The sequence below is a fragment of the Carcharhinus amblyrhynchos genome, chromosome 9 (assembly GCF_965287045.1).
Source record: "Carcharhinus amblyrhynchos chromosome 9, sCarAmb.v2.hapA, whole genome shotgun sequence".
NCBI classification, from domain to species: Eukaryota; Metazoa; Chordata; class Chondrichthyes; order Carcharhiniformes; family Carcharhinidae; genus Carcharhinus; species Carcharhinus amblyrhynchos.
Genome location: NC_137332.1, coordinates 58,342,898 through 58,357,189, shown reverse-complemented (window position 1 = coordinate 58,357,189; position 14,292 = coordinate 58,342,898). Strand labels below are relative to the sequence as shown.

Below are 14,292 nucleotides of genomic sequence, written 5' to 3'. Positions count from 1 at the left end.
TGGATCCTCTGTCTCGACTGCTGTTTCTTCACACAGTCATATTGTACTCAAAATCCTTCCCTGGTTTGGATTGCTCAGCTTACGGCTTCCAGCTGCCAGATGCGTGCCCCCTAACCACTGGCTGGTAATTACAAATATTCACCCACTTCTCTGAGCACGTCTTGCGTCCACATTCCAGTGACCGATCCTGCCCGGCTACACCAAGTTGTGTGGGGAATTTACCAGAGCCTCCAATCCGGAGGGTCCTGCATGTAGCTGAGTCCTGCAAAACACAAAGACTTGCGAGAGACAGTGTGTGATTAAAGGCGTTCTTTATTTGACCAGTGCATATTGGGGGTGGGGCGGAGTGATGCAGGATGGCTTCCAGCCTTCCTCTCTGAAATTACATTATCTGAACACTTCTGATATACTATTTACAAAGATTCATATTCCCCTCCTCACCTGTCATCCAAACTGGATGATCCAATTACATTAATACACACTATTTACCTCGGCCAACAGCATTCTACCCTTTAACATAATTAGTCACTTATTGACTAACTAGTCACTTATTGACTAACTAGATCTTGCCCCTGCTACCTAGCAACCTTACCTATGCATGTCTGACAAGTTACAAAGGTATTGTAATACCTTTGGTATAAGGCGCGTCATAGTCCCTATTTTAAATTAACCTACTTTCGTTTAAAAGCCTGAAATAAGCAGAGGTTTCAACATCCCCTGCTACACAGTGTCTGCATGGGTTTCCTCTGGGTGCTCCAGTTTCCTCCCACAGTCTGAAAGACATGCTGGTTAGGTGTATTGGCCATGCTAAATTCTTCCTCAGTGTACCCGAACAAGCACGGGAGTGAGACGACTAGGGGATTTTCACAGTAACTTCATTGCATTGTTAATATGAGCCTACTTGTGACACTAATAAATGATTAAAGTTTGAACTTAAACTTTGAATTGATAACTTTTGAATCTGTGTACATCAAATCTTTTAATGTTTACATTTCAGCCATAACATGTGGAAGTCTGGAAACTCCTAGACAAGGATTTATGAATTGCAAGCATCCCTTTGGACATTTTAGTTACAATTCTTCATGTGACTTTAGCTGTGATGAAGGTTTTGAGCTTCATGGATCAGTCAGACTTCACTGTGGAGCCACTCAACAATGGATCGGGCAGAAACCCAACTGTGAAGGTACAATCAGTTAAAGTAATACTGAAGAAAATAAAGATAGATAGATGGAAGATGTACAATCTGTTTAGCTCAGTTTAACGTATGCTAATATGAAACATATTCTTCAGTTGTGCAGTGTGGAAGGCTGCAGATACTTGAAAAAGAATTGATGAATTGTACACATCCCTTTGGAGAATTCAGTTACAACTCGAAGTGTCACTTTAGCTGTACTGAAGGGTCGGAGCTTTCTGGACCTGATGCGTTGGAGTGTGGAGCTTCTGGAAATTGGACAGCGCAGCAGCCCACCTGTGAAGGTACTCACAATTATACAATATAAGTGAGAATGAAGATCAGTTATGATTTTACATGTCTGGACCAATTCTCCAACACAGCATCTCAGCTGGGCCCACTCTCACCTTATCCCCACAACTCTACATATTTACCTCATTAATTCCCCTAACCTACATATCTTTGGGCACTAAGGGGCAATTTATCTTGGCCAACCTGCTTAACCGGCACATCTTTGGACTGCAGGGAGAAACCGGAGCATCCGAAGGAAACCCACACAGCAACAGGGAGAACGTGCAAACTTCACACAGGCAGTTATCCAAGGCTGGAATTGAATGCTGGTCCCTGGTGCTGTGAGGCAGCGATGCTAGCCACTGTGCCACCGTGCCTAGCACAAACATCCATTCAATTCCAAAATGTACGTGAACTCCCATTAATTCTGGACAAGGACTGAGGAACTGCTCACATCAGATTGGAAGTTTCAATTACTCAAAATCTGACACTGGTTATGTAAAATATCTTGAGGTCCATACATTTGATTCACTGTGGAGCTTCTAGATAGTGAAAAGAAGGGATGATCATCTGTAAAGGTATTGTGTTGCTCCCCGACCCTCAGAAACACAACTCACCACTTTCCTGTGTTATTGCTGCAAATGATAATTCTAGAGTCATAAAGGCTACTGTAGTCAACAAGATGAAATTAATTTGTAGAATTACATCTCTTAGATAATGGATTTCTATGTTTGAAAGTGGAACCCTCCTTCACCTTTCAGTACTGAGAGGTAGGCTTTCCTCTTTTCTTTCTGAGAGGACTATTCTCTTCTTATGGAATCCACACTACTATTGGACTATTGTGGTGAATATTAAAATTCAAAGGCGAAATGCAGGCAAGTTCTTGGAGTGGAGAAAGGGAAGCTTTTAAGCTTAGAGTACTCAATGCCGACGTTATTATGCTGCAGGAAATGGTCAGACCCAGAGTCTATTCCATGTGTGAAGTCTGAGGCTCAGTCAATGGAATGAACAATGTGAGTTAGACTGATCTAAGTGTCTGATTTGATTGCAGAGCAAATCTGCTGCATTTCCATAATTAGTTCAAGAAAGGAAACTGGCATTTACCCAGCAATGCTTAAGTATTTAAGGTTGACAAGATAATGCTGTAGGGAATGTACATACCAAGCTTAATTTAATGTATCACAACAACTTAATGTATGCTAATATGAAACATATTCTTCAGTTGTGCAGTGTGGAAGGATGCAGATACTTGGAAAAGAATTGATGAATTGTACACATCCCTTTGGAGAATTCAGTTACAACTCGAAGTGTCACTTTAGCTGTACTGAAGGGTCGGAGCTTTCTGGACCTGGTGTGTTGGAGTGTGGAGCTTCTGGAAATTGGACAGCGCAGCAGCCCACCTGTGAAGGTACTCACAATTATATAAGTGAGAATGAAGATCAGTCATGATTTTACATCTGTCTGTAATTTACGTCTGTAAATATCCATTGAATTCCAATATGTGGCCATGATTCCCCCAATTTCAGGCTAAGTACTCCCGCTGGTGTGAAAACTGGAGTGAGTTGTACTGCTACTGGGATTGTCCATCAGGTGGAATTCACCCATCCCAAGAAATTCACTGGCCCCCCACACCACCATCATTTCCTACTGAGCAGCGTATCATCACCTACCTCTCAGCAAAAAGGGGCATCTTTCCCTCACCACTCAAATAAGAGTCACCCTCCCCCTCAACACCAAATCAACACCCCCTTACCCCCACACTTAGGCCCCCTTCAGGCCATGCGCTTTGGCATTACCCACAGTGCATTGCCCTCTTGGACCCCAGCACTGATATCCTGGTCTGGTGCCATGGGCCTGAAGAAGGCCAAGGTCTGGTGAACATTTGCCCCTCTGTCACTGCCAGACTGCAGAGGGAGGATTCTCCAAGGGTCCTGGAGGTTGGGTGTGGTTTGGGTTGGGGGCAAGGGGTTAACCTCACTATTCTCCTGTGGGATAGGAGTGTCAAGCCCCTTACCCCGGCAGACCTGACGATCACCCCTGGCATGGTTAGTTAAGGTAGGACTGTGATCAACGTCTTCATTCCTGCCAGTTAGCTGTGGCCTGATCTCCACACCACTGGACAGCTGGCAGGCTTTTAAATTATTGCAGCACTATATTCTCAGCAGAGTTTTTTTTCCCTGTCAGAAGCTGCAGGTGGGAGAAGACCCCTTTGAAATCCTCTGACAGGAGGGGTGGAGTTCCTTCTCCAAAGCTGTTCAATTAGCCCTGATATATACACATAGCTTTTATTTAAGGTCTCTGAGACTTCTCAGAAACCTAATGCCTTTGAAACACTCTCTATTCCACTGAAAACCTTAGATCATTTTCAATTTCATATGGCAGTGCTTTGAAATAGGCTTTGAATGACAGCACAATGTTTACTCAGTGTCCAGTTAGCTATGATTAGTTACCTTTCCCTTCACACTTGAATCCATCTCAAGTACCCCATTGTTCCTAACCACAATGTTTACAAAGACTCTAAGCCTGATTAACAGCTGGTTTCACTGCTTCTTTAGCAGACTACTTACCCCACCAGTTTTGGGAAGGTTGCACCCACAGTCAATTGATAAACCCGGTGAAGAAATATAACAAGTGGAATTTTACAGCCTTGCTCATCCCAGAATCATAAAATCCAGCCTGAGGCCAATGGACCATTCTATTGTCTGTCCTTCACCAGCTCAGATTACCATGGCAGGCGGGGCGATAAAATTCCAGCCAATAACCATCCTAATGCTTCACCCGTCTCTGTCTCTAGGGGTCTGAGGTGAAATTGCAGTTTAACATCTGTGGTCAAATTATAATGTTAGTGACATTTCTGCAGAATAAATTGGTGACTCCATGATGTCCATTAACATTGGATTAATAGTGGTGTTGCTACACTTTTATTTGCTAGTTTTTAACATTTGTTTTGGTGCAGTTCTTGCTTCAGACAGGATGTGGGAACCACATAAATCTCCAGGAGTAATTACTGCGACATTATTAGCCTTACTTCTCCTGTCATTTATAGTTTGGGCTATTACACGTCATCAAAGAAAAGGTAAGATCTTGTAATAACTTCTACTAATGTTTTTTTCCTGTTGTGCAGATGTCTATAGGCCAGAGATTGCTCTCTGTTGTAAGAGAGAGCAGATAAGCTTGCTACTGACTGGGAATGCTTCTGTAAAGCTCAACCAAAACAAATGGTTCGAAGTTCTTTATTTTTTTTTCTCCTGGTCGTTTAAGTGACATTAGGAAATAAAGGAAACAGCAAACAAACTTGAATTCAGTTAGTACCACCACACCACCAGGACATTCTGAAGTGCTACACAACCAATGAATTACTTTTGAAATGAGTCACTGTTTTCATTTAGGCAAACATAGCAGGTTGATTTTCACACCACACATATCAATTCATCTATTTGATGGTGGTGATGGAAGGATGAACATTTGCCAAGACACAGAGAACTCCCTCCTTACTTCAAAACGGTGCCTTGGGATCTTGGGACCTGTCACACGGAGAGGCTGCGAACAAAATCCAGGCCTGAACATTACCATTGTCGGAGTAATTTGGGTAACAGGAATCTAAAGCCACTCAGTCGACTCTGAACACAAACAGCGTGGCACACCTTCCATCCCGCTGCAGTGAACAGAGAGTTGGTTGGGTACCAAGTTCTCTGACCTTGCTGTAGCGGGAATGTGGTGTAAACGGCTGGTAAGATCGCGCCCAGGTATTTACTTAGACTTGAGACTTTCCTGGGTTTATGCTAAAGTGCAACACATCTCAGAAAATCAGAGGAGTAATATGTGCAAAAGAACATGCTCTAGTTCCCTTTCTCTCCAATTAACAGAAGGAAAGGAAATGGTTCTATACAGCCTTCTCACTAACATGCCTAACCTCTTAATATCCATTGGCCCAGTTGATCCAGTTTGCCTGAACACAGACCAAGGATAATCTGCCTTAAGTATGTCCTCAGAACCAGGAACTGAACTTCATTCTGCACTTCTGTAGTTCACATGCAATTGGATTGCTCAAGAATAGTAATGACAAGACTCCTGGGAGCAAGTGAGCTGCTTTCTACTGTGAAAGCAGCAAGTGACACAACGCAGGAGAAAATGTAAATGATGTAAAAGCAGTGATAAATACATTAACAATTATATTCATTTTCTTTCACAGCAAAGCGAGAAAAGCTTCCTGTTGCAAGGTAATATTCTGCACTGATTACATGGGAGATTTTAAAATCTGTGCCTTACTGATGGAACTTTGTCCATTGGCATACCAGAATTAGTAAGAAAGATTTGTGGGCAGCTTGTGTCCAGATGTTCCACAAGATCTACCAGAGGGAAAGACAGTCACCTTTTTCTCTCCCCCTCATCCCCTACCCCATCCCCATTCACAAACTGCAAAGATAAGAACTTCACTACTTAGACCTCTGGATTACCAGTCCAGTATCATAACCTCTATGCCACCATATCATTTAATTGAAGCACAGATTATGCAGTTCAGAGCTATAAAAGGAATTTCATAATTGTCAAGAAGTCAGAAATTTTACTCTCAATAATTACATAGCAAATATATTGAAGATATTACTGAAAAGTCAGCAAATATCAAATAAATGTTTGTGCAAATGAACTGGAGATTTTCCTCATCCATTCTCCATGGAAAGTGAAAGGTTATTTCTATTGATAAAACACTTAAAGTATAAATAATCAGGCTAACAAGTGACAAGGCTCGCAATACTCAAGCTCGACACTATCTAGAATGAAGCAGCCCCACGTGATCATTATCCCACCCACCACTCCCTCCATCACCAGCGTACAGTCAGGGTGGCATGATGGCACAGTGGTTAGCACTGCTGCCTCATGGCGACAAGGACCCGGGTTTGATTCCTGGCTTGGGTCACTGTCTGTGTGGAGTCTGCACATTTTCCCCGTGTCTCACGGGTTTCCTCCGGGTGCTCCGGTTTCCGCCCACAGTCCAAAAGACATGCTGGTTAGGTGCACTGGCCGTTCTGAATTCTCCCTCAGTGAACCTGAACAGGTGCTGGAGTGTGTCAACTAGGAGATTTTCACAGTAACTTTATTGCAGTATTATCGCAAGCTTACTTGTGACACTAATAAATAAACTTAAAAGAAGTAGTATTAGCATGCACATTCTACAACACTAACTTCAGCATCTCGCCAAGGCTCCTCCAACAACACCTTCCAAACCTCAGCTTCTAATACCGAGAAGGAAAAGATGCCTGATGCACAGAACATCACCAGGTTCTGCTCTAAGTGATACAGCATCCAAACGAGATTGTCATTCCTTTACAAAATCCTGAATCTGGTCCCTGACAGCACAATAGATGCACTTGCGCCACATGGACTGCTCTGGTTCAGGATAGTAGTTACCACTTCCTTCTGAATAGCAATTAAGACTGGACAATAAATGCCAGTTCACTTTCTACAAACAAATATTAAAAAGTGAGAGAAACAAAAGTCTCCAGAGTAAATATTATACTAATTAGATGGAAAGCAGCTATCTATTTGAAGTCATATGTTGTTTGGAAACCCTTCACTTAGAGCGTAATGACATCTTGATATTCATTATACACATAAACTCAGTACCAACAGTTAAAGCTTCAAATATTTTGTTTCTGCTTACAGCAATGAAGAAAATATGGAAACAACTGCAGTTTAACTGTTTTGGATTGCAACTAGTATTGAATTGCTCAAGTAGATAAAATGAACGTTTAGAAACTCCTAACAACATTGCAGTGACTTCTGGGACTCATGTGATGTGGCTTGTGAAGAAACAACTGTCTGAAAAGCAAGACCCAACTCTGCAGAGACTCTGAGAAGTGACCTGGAGAACCACATCCCAGATTAACCCTTAATAAGACAGTAGTAATTGTCATGCTGTACAATGGAGTTGTAGAGGGTGCTCCAGAATGTTGATTCCTGCTAGTAAATATTGAAAAAAATTAAGAAATCTGAGGACTAAGGAGGCGGCAAAGGATTCTCAAGTTCTGATTATCTCCTTTAAGATCCAAAATTGAAGATTTTTGCCTGCACGTTTGGAAAGAAGTGTTTGCATAAAAAAAGATCCCTGATGTATGTCAAAGCTTTGACAAAGAGTCATCTGGACTCAAAATGTCAACTCTTTTCTCTCCTTACAGATGCTGCCAAACCTGATTTTCCAGCGTTTTCTTAGTTTCAGATTCCAGCATCCGCAGTAATTTGTTTTTATCCCTGATGTATGTATCAGCTTTAGATACACAAATCCTTGTCTCTGTGTCTCCTTACCACAAAGATTATTTCACTCATTCAAGTGATGCCAACCCCATACTCTTCTGCTTGGCTCAAATGCATGGTATTCACTTGAGATGAGGTTAAAAATACACTTCTGTGTTTTAGCATACATTATCATTGAATATAGGAACAGCTTGCTTAATACATTCATCCTCCAAAGATACATTCAAGTGTTAGTGAATATTGCTGATATTTGTCAACCACCACCATATTGGAGTACAGGCAAAGAGAGTAAACAGTGAAAAATTATAATTACACCAGCTCCTCTGAGAACCAGATGAAAAGCCTTATAGGGATTATGTAAATTAGCTATTTGTCATTCTTTGGCTCGACTGCTGAGAATTCCTGACCCTAGGTTCTCTTTTTAATGTCAATAACTCTGTAAGAATGGGGCTTGTTCAACTAAGCCAGGCTGCTTTGATGATCTATGTTAGAACATAGAACATAGAACATTACAGCACAGTACAGGCCCTTCGGCCCTCAATGTTGTGCTGAGCTTTGTCCAAACCCAAGATCAAGCTATCCTACTCCCTATAATTCTGGTGTGCTCCTTGTGCCTATCCAATAGCCGCTTGAAAGTTCCTAAAGTGTCCGACTCCACTATCACAGCAGGCGGTGTATTCCACACCCCAACCACTCTCTGAGAGAACAATCTACCTCGGACATCCCCCCTATATCTCTCACCCTGAACCTTATAGTTATGCCTACTGGTGTCCAATTTAATTCCACTCCATTGCTCTTTTTAAGTAATCCCGCAATTTTTTTTTCTCCATCAAGGGTATTTATGGAATTTCCTTTTGAAAGTTACCATTGAACCGATTTCCAACTCTGTAATTACTTACTGTATAAAACAGCTTTTGCTCCATGTCACCATCAATATTGTTTGGAGTGTGCAGGCCGTTTAAATGTTTTTGTGCCGCTGCTTTCAAAAGGGCCAGCTTGTACATGGCCTATATAGGAACATACAGCTTGCTGGATGAATGTGCAGATAAGAGGAAACATTGGTCATCAATTGTTCTTCAGTTAATCATATTAAATCTATTTGATCTGGTTATTACCCTTCATCTTTGGAAAAGGTTTTCTTTAGTTCCTCTATCTCTGAACAACTCATGATTTCAAATACCTCTATCAAATTTCCCCTGTGCCTTCTCTGCTGTAAAGTGTACAACATCGGCTGCTCCTCTAACCATGGAATTGTGTGCCCTCAGCTGCATCAAGTCTCTTCTGTACTATTTCCAAAGATTTCACACCCCACCGAAAGTATGGTGGTCAGAATCGGACACCATGAGCCTGATTTCACCATTTTCATTCTAAGCACTGAATCTGGGCACAATTCAGATCCGACTTGGGAATCTGTTTTCAGGCACCCCCCCTACACACTCAACCTGAAAAAAAAATTGCGAGTCTGAATTGCTCTGTGGGGGGGGCTTATCACGCCTGAAATGCTGCAGCTCCGAGCGAAGCTTTCAACTGCCTGTGCGCAGTGAGAAAATAGTTTGAAAAATCGCGACCCTGTTACATCGCTCCCGGGTTGCAAAAAGCGGATAGAGCAGCCCAGGAGCGATGGCCCTCACAGACATCACCCCCACCCCCAACAACATAACTGTCTCCCTTATCCACGCATCTCCCCACTACCCAGACTGATCACAGCACCTTGCCCCACTTCCCCCTCACCGATTTCCTGCAGAGTGACAGCGGACCCCTCCTTCCCCCCTCCCCTGCACCACAGATCCATCTGACTTGCCTCCCTCCTCCTCCCCCCACCAGAGAATGATCCAGCCTCCCTCCTCCCTCCCCCCTCACCAGAGGATAATTTGACCTGCCTCCCTTCTCCATCCCCCTGACAAAGGAATGACAGGCCCTCCCTTCTCCCCGCCCCACCCTGCTCGCCAGAGAATGATCTGGCCCGTCTCCCTCCCCCCTCCACAATCGATCTTAGAGAGCCGCCGGAAGCTCTGAACTTATCTCTTCAGAAGCTGGAGCTCCCGAAACAGACCTTTGCCGAGCATGTCTGTTTTGCACCGGGTCGAGACAGCCAAACTCAATGGTAAGGTGGGGAAACGCCGGTAAAGTTGGGTGGGCAGCCCATTAATTCAATTTGAATGCATGCAAATGCATTTAAATTGCTGTTGCATCTGTTTCAGGCACAGTTTGGGCCTTAGTAAAGTGGGCATCTGCGCGGACGCGGGCACAGATCTCGCTAATGGTCTCACACCCGACTTTACCAAGTCTTCGTGCCTGAAAATGGGCGTGACACAATGGTAAAATCCGGCTCAATGAGTGGGATTTTCCAGAACTTTCCTCCAATCAGATCTTCCAATCCCACCAAAAGCGAGATTCCCCCATCCCCACCGTGACAACATCCCTAATAGTGCAGCTGGCAAGCAATACAAATGGCCATTGACATTGGCGGGACTGGAAGGTCCCACCGGCGGCCAATAATTAACTGGCTCCACTGCCAGAAAATCTGTCGAGGGTGGGATGGAAAACCGCAGCTAATACTTTTGTTTTACAAAGGTTTAACTTCCTGGTTATTGTACTCAATGAGCTGAAATTCAGCTCCACATATCGCTGCAGTTGGCGTTATGGAAGCCCCAGTACTCTAACCTGGCATTGGCTGCCTTTGAGCACACGCATAGGTGTGTCATGCATATTCTAAAAACATCACAAGACATGCAAACATCGCATTGCAGCCATTCAGGCTGATCCACTTGTGTCCATTTTCTCACTATGTACATATCCTGACTCTCTATACTACCCTCTATAAAGATAGTGCAGTGCTAGTTTCTGAGCTGGTGACTGTCAAATCAGATGATGGTTCATCCTCAGCTATGCTTAAGGATGGCTCTTTCTTATCATTCTGGCTATGCTGAGTTTGACCAGACAACAATTCTTGGATATCTGAAGGCATAAACTCAGAAGGGTTGGCATGAAGGGGTTGGAGAAAAGCAAGCGTTCAATGGTCACACCATCTGCAGTTTACATATTGTGCCAACTCACAGACTGGGGGTTTGAAGAGATTTGAAAAGAGGCTTACCATTATCGTGAATGGTCCTGACAATGACCAATCATATCAGCCTGACTATGGAGCACCATCTCCTGTCAGGCTCAGTGGAAGAAGGTGTATCTAATCCCACCAGATCTCTGCTACTCCTTTCCTATTGTGGGTTACTTTGCTCTCCAACAGAAGGGGAGGAAGGACTGTCATTGTGTTGCACTGTGTTTGGGTGGACGTGCCCTCTGTAGTTGAATAATTGGAAGTGTGTGTAGAAGAGACACGATTGTAAAACTGTCAAAAGTGGAAGGTGTATGAGAATGCTATGAATCATGTGAATGTCAGGTATGGATCCTGAGGGTAGCGGGTTCAGCTTGGTGAGTGATGGGGGTTTGGGGTGAGCACAATGAGATGCCAGTGATGTGATGGGTTTGAGTTATCAAGACACATTTACTGAATTTGTCATTAAACGTCTTTGCTAACAGGTCTTCAGAGTCAGATTCCAGGTGATTGCATTGGGGGCAAGAGCAAGACATTGACCAGGGAAAGAAAGAGGCCCATTAGAGACTGTTGTAGGAAATTCTTTTAGGTGACCTGATTAATTAAGACTAAATCTTTTCATTAAACATTTCATTTCACAAAGGCAAAAAAAGTTTAAGTTCTATGAAATTCTTCAATTAAATTAATTTTATTAAAAACATTGAAATATTACAAATTAACAGTATTCAGACAAACATACAATTAAGACAAGACAAATCTCATTTTGGCCCAAAACGAGTGATTTATAGTTCCACCTACACAGCTAATACGCTAGCTGGCTTTTCACAAAGACCTCAGATTTCAGGCCAGAAAAGGTAGAATAGTTATACTTTTTTAAAAATCAGATTAATCAGCTCAGCACTTAATTAACAGCAATTTCATTCATTCATTGATCTGTCAATCTATTGATGGCATGTCCTTCAATGAATAATTCAAATATAAATACATCATTAGTCTGTCTGTTCACAGAAAGTCTCTCCCAAAAAATGGCTTCTTATGATTCAGCATTTCTCTAGCCAATTTACACCAGTTCTATTGGAGGCACCTTTGTCAATTGGACTCATTTCCCCAGCTTAGCTATGTACTGGTTATTTACTTTGTTGCATTATTTGTGCCTGACTTCTGCTGATATTTTTCATGAATACATCTTTCATTTTAATGGCCTATTACAAATTCATTTCTTAACAAATCTTCTTTCTTAGAGAATATTATTAATATGTTACTTAAATACTTTGCACTATTCTCAAACCACATATTAAAACATTAGCTCTAATTATCCCCAAGTTGGGTATATAGAATTAATCAGAATTCTCAACTACATATTCAGTTTTCTTAACTGGTTTGCTTATCGCTGATATTGACCTGCTATCTGACTTTTGTCCCAGAATATTTCATACTTTATGTTTCAGTTTCTTAATCAAAAAATCCATTGTGTTTCTACATCTTTCAATTCAGTTTGAATTTATCTTGCACATTGACCTCAGATGAATGTTCAACAAATATTTTTTCAGACGTTTAGTATAATTCTATTCTTCCTAAAACTAATTCCCAATTTACCTAGCCCTTTCTATTATTAATTCCCATCTACAGAGACCAAAGGGAGGAGCCAAAGGATGTGGGCTAGGTCTTAAATGAATATTTTTCACCTGTAATCACTATGGAGAAAGACATTGTAGCTGGAAATTCAAATGGGATGGTGAAATTCTAGAGCGTGTTAAGATCATCAGGAGGAGGTATCAAATGTTTTCATGGGCATAACGGTGCATAAATCCCCAGGGTCTGGTGATATTTATCCCAGACTGCTATGGGAGGCAAGGAAAGAAATTTCAGGGGCCCTGACAGAGATATTTAAATTTTCATTGATCACAGGCAAAGTGCCAGATAACTGGAGGATAGCAAATGTAGTACCTTTTATTCAAGAAGGGCAGCAGGGATAAGCCAGTTAATTGCAGGCTAATTAGTTTTGTCAGTGCTAGAGAAATTATAGGAAAAAGTTCTGAGGGACAGCATTTATCAACACATGGAAAGGCAGGGATTGATCAGGGATAGTCAACACTGATTTGTTGTTGGGAGATCCTGTCTAATGAATTCAATTGACTTTTTGAAAAGGTAGCTAAATATATTATTGATCAGGGTAGTGCAGTTGATGTGGTTTACATGAACTTCAATAAGGCCTTTGATAGGCTCCCACATGGAAGGCTGGTCCGAAAGATTAGAGCCCATGGGATCCAAGGCAAGCTGGCACATTGGATCCAAAATTGGCCTGTTAATAGGAGGCAAAGAGTGATGATGGAGAGCTGATTTTGTGATTGGAAGCCTGAGATCAGTAGTGTACCACAGGGATTGGTGCTGAGAGCCTTGTTGTTTATTATATACATCAACAACTTGGATGTGAATGTAGTAAGTAAAACTAGTAAGTTTGCAGATGACACAAAAATTGGTGGTGTTGTTGATAGTGAAGAGGATAATCTGAAGCTACAGACTCATATTGATCATCTGGTAAATTGGGCAGAACAATGGCAGATGGAATTTAATCCTAATAAGAATGAGGTGATGCATTTTGGGAAGTCTAATAAGGGTAGGATATATACAATGAACGGTAGGTCCCTTGGGACCACTAAGGAACCAAGGGACCTTAGTGTGCAAGTCCTTAGATTCCTGAGGTGACAGTACAGGTAGATAGGGCAGTGAAGAAGGCATACCAAATGCTTGCTTTCATTAGCTAGGGCATAGAATATAGGAGGGAGATCTTGATAAAACTTTATAAAATGTTTGGTTAGCCACAGTTAGAGTATTGTGTGCAGTTCTGGTTCCCACCCCACTGGAACGATGTGATTGCATTGGAGAGGGTGTAGAGGAGATTCAACAGGATATTGCCTGCGATGAAAAGTTTCAACAATGAGGAGAGATTTGATAGGCTGGCTTTGTTTTCTCTGGAGCATAGGAGGCTGAAGGGGGAAATGACAGGGGTATACAGAATTCTGAGAGGCATTGATAGGGTAGATTGTAAGAATCTTTTCCCTATGATAGAGGTGTCTAGGACCAGAGGACAGAGATTCAAGGTGAGGAGGAAGTGGCTTAGAGAGGATCAGAGGAAAACCTTTCTCACCCAAAGGGTGAGAACATGGGGTGCCTTAGAGGGCGGTGGAGGCAGGTACTCTCACATTTGAGAAGCATTTGGATGAGCACTTAAATCACCAAATCATAATATATATGGTCCAAGTGCTAGTAAATGGGATTAGTATAGATTGATATTTGATGGTCAATGTTACAGGACTTCAAAATACTCTGTGATTTAAAACACTCATGAAGAATATTAGAACATAGTGAATTAACTTAGGATAAGAATCACAGACGGCCTTATATATTTTGCAGAGTACTATCTGCATAGAAACACATATAACCACAGTTAGAGAATTTAAACATGTAATTTTGTAAGTGTACTATTGAATAGGTATACATCTTGGCTAATAGAACAAGATGCTAA

At 42.0% G+C, this 14,292-nt stretch overlaps 1 protein-coding gene across 1 annotated transcript in view; it reads left to right on the top strand.

The window, feature by feature from the left end:
- The window catches only part of LOC145348565 (P-selectin-like), a 57,210-nt gene extending 49,969 nt beyond the window's left edge, over positions 1 to 7,241 (top strand). The window contains exons 20-25 of the mRNA XM_080196755.1: positions 998 to 1,183; positions 1,291 to 1,476; positions 2,685 to 2,870; positions 4,419 to 4,538; positions 5,655 to 5,682; positions 7,127 to 7,241. Coding sequence (XP_080052881.1) covers positions 998 to 1,183; positions 1,291 to 1,476; positions 2,685 to 2,870; positions 4,419 to 4,538; positions 5,655 to 5,682; positions 7,127 to 7,160 — 740 coding nt within the window. The 3' untranslated portion in view covers positions 7,161 to 7,241. The remainder of the gene's footprint in view (positions 1 to 997; positions 1,184 to 1,290; positions 1,477 to 2,684; positions 2,871 to 4,418; positions 4,539 to 5,654; positions 5,683 to 7,126) is intronic.
- The last annotated feature ends 7,051 nt before the right edge of the window (positions 7,242 to 14,292 follow it).